At 42.8% G+C, this 6662-nt stretch overlaps 1 protein-coding gene and 1 long non-coding RNA gene across 2 annotated transcripts in view; both read left to right on the top strand.

The window, feature by feature from the left end:
• The first annotated feature begins 357 nt into the window (after positions 1 to 357).
• On the top strand, positions 358 to 1166 carry LOC119302628. Its single transcript, XR_005147680.1, has 2 exons — positions 358 to 420; positions 733 to 1166. It is a non-coding gene; the product is annotated as an uncharacterized LOC119302628 (long non-coding RNA).
• A 39-nt stretch (positions 1167 to 1205) lies between these two features.
• The window catches only part of LOC119302627 (wall-associated receptor kinase 5-like), an 11458-nt gene continuing 6001 nt past the window's right edge, over positions 1206 to 6662 (top strand). The window contains exons 1-5 of the mRNA XM_037579669.1: positions 1206 to 3137; positions 3204 to 3251; positions 3353 to 3430; positions 4272 to 4376; positions 6230 to 6401. Coding sequence (XP_037435566.1) covers positions 6279 to 6401 — 123 coding nt within the window. The 5' untranslated portion in view covers positions 1206 to 3137; positions 3204 to 3251; positions 3353 to 3430; positions 4272 to 4376; positions 6230 to 6278. The remainder of the gene's footprint in view (positions 3138 to 3203; positions 3252 to 3352; positions 3431 to 4271; positions 4377 to 6229; positions 6402 to 6662) is intronic.

Below are 6662 nucleotides of genomic sequence, written 5' to 3'. Positions count from 1 at the left end.
TAGACGAAAGGGAGGAATTATGCCATGAAGGCAAGATTGTCTAAACCCCTTTTTGACACGCAATATCAACCAATATGCCCACTCCACTAAAAAAGTCAACAATTGGCGCCGTCGTAAATCAAACCCTGAACAAGTTACCGGGAGAAAAGTCGCACTAATTAGCCACCATATCCCATATGTCATGAGTGCCACGTTTGGTTGGAGTTTTTGCCCAGTTTAGTCTCCATGTATGCTGAACATTTCAAAACTCAAAAGGAGTCACCACGTTGAAAGGCTGCCTGCCTAGCCTAGAGAAACAAACAATCTTTTATCACATCATCAGACAACCTCATCCTCTGCTCCGGTTGCACGCTCGATCAACTGCCTCCGGCGCCGGCCCCGCATCGGTCGTGCTCGTGCTCCCAGCTGGCCATACCCCTGGTACGTACCTCCGTTGGAGATTAATGGGATTCACTTCTGCTCCCCTTGTCTACAGCTAGGGCTGGCTCTTTTGCGTTTTGATTTTCACCCTGCTTTGGCCTTCTGATGTTAAGTGATTCGATTCAAATGGCACTTGTGTGTACTAATAGCCTGTGATCCCCTGCCATGAAGGAAGTGTCCGCGAAGAATCAAATCTACTGCCTCTGTACCAAAATATAAGACGTTTTTACCAAAATTTCTACCAAACGTTCAAACTTATGTTTGCGCTATTATTAAGTTCCAAAACAACTTCTTACCATGTGCAATTAGCAGGACCCCTGCAAGCTGCCTGATGGATGGATTGCCTCTCCTTCTCTCCCAGTCCGCAATTGGCCACAAACTCCCCACCCCACCCCGCGTTGTCTTTTCCACGTCCGGCGAGGTGATGACGCAGCTCCGCCATGGCCCAGGTTATCACGCCCTCCGCAGGAGGTGGCGCGGGGCGGCGGTGCCTCCGCGTCCGCGCCAACTCCCCCGGCCCGGGCGACCATGCGCTTCGCCGCCTCGTCAGCACCGCATCCTGCCGCCGTCGCGCGCTCGCTTCCCGCTTCCGGCCGCTCTCTAGGTAAATCCGAACCGAGCGTTCATATCGAGCTTGGCGTATTTTTAGAGAAAATTAGTGGACTGCCATTAGTTGATTTCAACATCAGTACACTAATTCACATGTCATGAATCTTTTACAATTTGGGGAAAGTAATTCACCATTCTCTGCAAGGCGCCGTAATACAACAGTCAACAGCCAAAAAGCAAGATGCATGTTGTCGTTTTTTATTAGTACATATTATCATACATTTTTTTTAAAAGGAGGATGACCCTGGCCTTTGCATCTGGACGATGCATGCAGTTATCTCTACTCCTAATGGAGCAGTTGGTAGGATTGCGTCCATATTTTTTTTTCGTCCCACCATTTTCGTTCGGTTTATTTTCATCTGGTTTATTTTCGTCCCACCTCCGACCGCCATATCCTCATGTTGGTTTTTTTACCCTCCCAATAAAAACTTTCCTAACCTTTTCAAACTTTCCAAACTAGACATGTTACAAATAGGCAGGATCCGATAACACTTATCAAACAATAATCATAGCAATCAATTCCAAATCCTAACTTTCCTAAATTGTCGATCCTCGCCTTTTCTAACAACAAATATATGCAGCGGCGTGGGAAGGCAATGCCGTGGCGAATTTTATTCCGTCGACCAGTTTCCTTTAGTTCAACGGGACGACACTCTATCTTCTTCATCCTCGACCCCGGCCTCTTCGGACGTCAATGTGATGTCGTCGCTGGATAGAGTGACGTGCTGCTACTCACCGGCCAATGACAGCTCTGTTCTTAGTGGGAACCCCGCCCACTGCGTCCTGGGCGGTCGTCCCGCCCCCGCGCACTGCCATGGTTATCATCTTCAACACGATACCGTACAACTTCCACAAAGACTACATACTCGTCGCCCTCGTCCCTCTCGTTTCATGCTCGCCTATCTCGCTGCCCCCTATCTCGCTGCCCGTTGCCTCTCAGCGGCGGCTACCCTAGCGGCAGTTGCGGAGGAGATGGATCCTCAATCCTCACCCGCCTCAAAATAGGCTCGGCGCCCTCCTCGTGATTTGTGGCGGCGGCCGCGGCACTGCCTTCCCACGCCACTGAAGAGGCCCCCAGGGCGGTCGAACACGCCTTTAGAGTCCTTCCGAAGGCACAGCTTGTCGGGGCAGCGGCGTGGGCAGCATGGCCGTCGTCTGGTTCAGGTGCGACCTCCGGCTGCTGGACAAGCAGGCGCTGGAGTGCGCGTTGGTGGCCTCTGGCACGGTCTTCACCAACGGCAGGGGCTCGCCGACGCTGCAGTGCTGCAAGGCGGTGGTCGGGGTGATCTGCACCAGCGACGACTGTGTGTGCCTCATCCTCACCGGCAACATGGCCTTCGGCCTCCCCATCAACAACCGCACTGTCGCCATCTCCCTTCCCAAGATCTGCAAGTCACTCTCCGTCCCGCTCGTTTGTAGAGGTTGGTTTATACTTACAACAATTTATTTCATTCAAAACATCTACGTCTGATTAACAAAAAAAGTCTTTGCCCATTCCATGCTTGTGATGTGCAGATACAGCGGCCAGATCCCAGCTCCAGATTGCTTAAATTCTCCTTTGTCGACCTTGCCTTGACATCGCCACAGTACTGACCACGGACTGTACATTAATATTACTATAGTGAATTAACTTGCAGGGCCTACTGCCTTCGCTCCGACACTGCCTCCTCTGCATAAGTATCTTCAATGGCCTTCTAATAGTACCATATCCATATCGAAGTTGCACACTCATTTGGTCTGAATAAATGTCTCACAATTCTTCCACACTATTGCCGCCGGTGGATGAGAAGGCGCCGCCGCCGTCAGTGGAATCGACGCCGATCGTGCAGGGGAAGAGCCAGGTGGTGGTGCCCATCATACGTTGGTAGATATGTTTTTGCAAATCTCTGTTACAATTGGTAGTGTTTGACGTATGTATGTAGTTAAAGAAGTAAATGCTTTCCATGGAGGAGAGGGTGCAGCTCTGTGAAGAGTTCATGAATACTTCTGAAAGAATGAGCAGCGAACAGTCTATAAAACGACTTGAAACGGTATGCTTGGTCCAGACTACAACAGTTTGTTGGCTTGCTTCGGACAGTCTTTCGCTGTGCTATACTATTTGTGAAGAGGTAATATTTTGTGTTGGCTGCACACATCATCAGCTCGCCTATGCTAAATATCCAGTTATTTTGCAGGTAAAGACATATGATAAGCAAAGAGGGATAAAATGATTCCACATACTGGTTAGTGTGCCTTTTCTAGCCCAATTCCATGTTTGAAGCCTTCTATATGGAATGCTCTAATTCATAATGAACTGCTATTCCTGACATGACAATGGTTTTAGGGTATTATTTGAACTGATATGGAGGGACTACTTCAGATTTCTTTTCATTAAAATATGGGAACTCCATTTTCTTGCAAGGTAAATAAGATACAATTGTATCATTTTGATTTTTTTTCCGCACATGTATATTACGAAAAGGATGCAGAGATGTTTTTCTTCTTCTGTGATCTCCTGCGATCATCGATTCTAAAAGAATTCTCCTGTGATCATTGCTAATTGTTATTTATTTTCAAAACTTTGGGTCATCGATTTAATTGCCAATAGTTATTCTTCGAATTTACTGTTCAATCAAAGACATTTGTGATTCAGAATATCGAGAGTATAGAGGGTTAGAGCTCAGAAGTACTAGCAGACTGTGAATGTATTCAGTCAAACTTATGTTATTTATTTATCTTCTTACATGTCTGTGAGGGTAACCATAGCATCTACATTGCATTATGCCTGAAACTGAGAGCTTTGGGACAGTGATATGCTCGATTGGACAAGTAGATACAAAGATATCGATCAGTGGTGGTCAATAGCAAGTAAGAGAAATGTTAGATACATCCACACTCTTTCTTGACCTATATGGCCAGTCCTCCTCTTGCCTACCTTGCTCTCTTGGTAGCAATAGGAGATGTTGATGTTCCACGGAATTGCTAATCCAGTCTCCAATGTTTAATGTTTGATCTGCTTGTTATTGATCTAAGAGAAAATGGATTCTAAAGCTTTGATGTGATGTATCTCTAACAAATTGTGACAAAATCAATACCTTGCACAGGCAATTACTCTTATATAGTTTGACGCTTTAAAAATTGTAGAGTCCGCAACTCTCTTTAAATTGCACATGATGCAATAAGAAAAAAAAACATCTTGAGTATCATGCCCAGGTACAATTTTAATGCCTATAGCTGTATTTTGTTCACCAATGGACCGACAGTTCAGTGACGTCTTCAGAGTGTTGGCGCTCTGCCTTGTCACCAGCAGCAGCACAAGCAACGATGTGGACGGCTTTGTTGGGACAAAGGAATATGGTCCTGTGAAGGTAAGCTTCGATTTGATTCACGAGCTCGTACCTCTGATCCAGCGGCACATCATACGTATACGTTTGATTCACGAGCAGACGAGCCCCTGATGAAGTTGTTGAGCAAGCCTCTGATCGATGTTTGTGTCTATATATATGTGCACATAGTGCGATGCTAAATAATGATTTTTTTAGATTTTTTATGTTTAAGTGCATGTTACAAGCCTGAAGTCAAAACTCAACCAAACGTTGTACCCTAGATAGAGTATAATCCCAAGGATTATTACAAGGGTGTTTTGACCATATCATCATTTTTTCTAACACGCATGTGTACAAGAAATAAATGATTCTCTTTTTAATTATTCATCTTTCAAGAATTATAAAAACATTGATTTTCAATATTCAAACTAAAATAAGTTTCGGTTTCAGCAAATTCATATCAAATTGTTCTTTAGTACTGCATGTTTCTATTTTGTTAGCATAATCTATATTATGCTACTAAGACGCAATGTTTGAAATTGCCTTTTGGCCGTTAGATCAGAACTAATTTTGTTTCTCTTCATGTCGAACTAAAACTGAGCAGGGTGTGTGCCCGGTTGAAAGAATAAAGAAAAGCAATGTTTCCTCATGCTGCAAATATACCTCAAAACTTTCTCATTTTTGTTTACAATGGACAAAACACATCTTAGATTTGTGAGCTGCTTCCTACGTTCATATTTATTGAACTATATGCAATTTTTCAGTTGGAGCTGTCTTATTTGTTATCGTTATTCTAGGAATGGAAAATGATGCATTTAAAAAAATGTAGTACCACCCATCATACGTCCTACAAACTAGATATAATTTCCCTGGTAGGTAGGATGTTAATTTTCTGGTTATGCTAGCTAGCATATGTGCCAACAGAAAAATGTTGATTAATTTCAATCTTGCAAACATACAAATGCTTGAGCAGCTAACTAATCTCTAGAGGAAGGTATGCTTTTAGCAGAATAAATTTGATCATAATTTTTACTCATAAAATGTCTCTTAGAATTTTGTTCAGATATTAAATTTTCTGTTATGAACACACTGAACAAGGAACAGATGTCATCTGAAGCAAATAGGTATTTTTGAAATAATTTAAGTTCCCTTTCCCTATTAATTAGCATGTTGAGTTCTTTTCCTTGATAAGATAAATGAACTTAATTTTCTATAACCTAATTTAACAGTGGGAGTCTCTACTGCTGTCATTTCTAAAAAAAAGAAATGAACTTAATTATGATAGTGTTTGTGCACACTTGCTGGAAATTAGATACTGCACAGGGCATCCATGTCAATCTCTTGTTTGAAGTTAGGGCCATTTGTACGTACTTTTGGATGCACCTGCTGTTTTGAACCCATAAACTTAATGTTGTGCTTGTAGTGTTGGTTCTATATTTCAATTTGTGGAACAATACCCCATCATCCACAAACAATAATTTGTAGATTAATATTCTGCTGGTTAAGAAAATGGACTTTCTGGTTTATGATTTCCGTCGATTGAATGTACATCCTGATTAGTGTTTCAATCTAAGAATTTGTAAGAAAATGTTCAACTTAAGGGAATGCGCATTTTTTCTGTTTCTATGTATCTGGTTTGATTAGCACCTGGAATCATGTTGAGGTGTCTTTATACTTGGTTTTGGAGTTCATGCTCTAAAATGAACTGATATGCTTGTTAATAGTCCAACTTGCTTTTCCTAATAGTTAATTTCTTCATCATGAACAGATATTGCATGGTGCAGCTGCAACATGCAACATTTTTATCTGATTTTTAGATAACATCACATTGCCTTTTCATGTCAATTTACTATACATGTTTGTCTGCATAACTAGAGGCCGATCTTGCTTCGCAGGACTCAACTCCGCCGGCCTCATCATCCTTTTTCGTCACCGTGGTCGTCAATGTCAAAGGTACTGGACGAAGGCATGGACAAACGAGGCGGTGAGGCGATGGCTCGCAGCGAGGGAAGCACCGCAGATCCACACTCGACCCCACACCTCCACCAACCGCTGCTTTGTCTATTAGTAAGCAAGAAATGGAAGCATCCTTCTAAATAAGATATTATCTATCTTGAGACTGGAACTGCATCCTTCTAAGTAAGATATTAGCAATCAACAAAAAATGCCAACAATACTTTTGAAAACTAAAAAAAATCTTGCGATATTGTTATAAGGAATCAGAAAAAGAGGCGAAAGGATCACATGATATATATCATTTCGTATACCATGGACGTAAGAACACAATGTGGTGGTCGCCCTCTGCTACGACAGTGTGCATTCCTTGGC

The sequence above is a fragment of the Triticum dicoccoides genome, chromosome 5A (assembly GCF_002162155.2).
Source record: "Triticum dicoccoides isolate Atlit2015 ecotype Zavitan chromosome 5A, WEW_v2.0, whole genome shotgun sequence".
In the NCBI taxonomy this organism is placed as follows: Eukaryota; Viridiplantae; Streptophyta; class Magnoliopsida; order Poales; family Poaceae; genus Triticum; species Triticum dicoccoides.
Note: the sequence above shows the minus strand (reverse complement) of the source record. Positions and strands in the feature narration are given on the sequence as shown.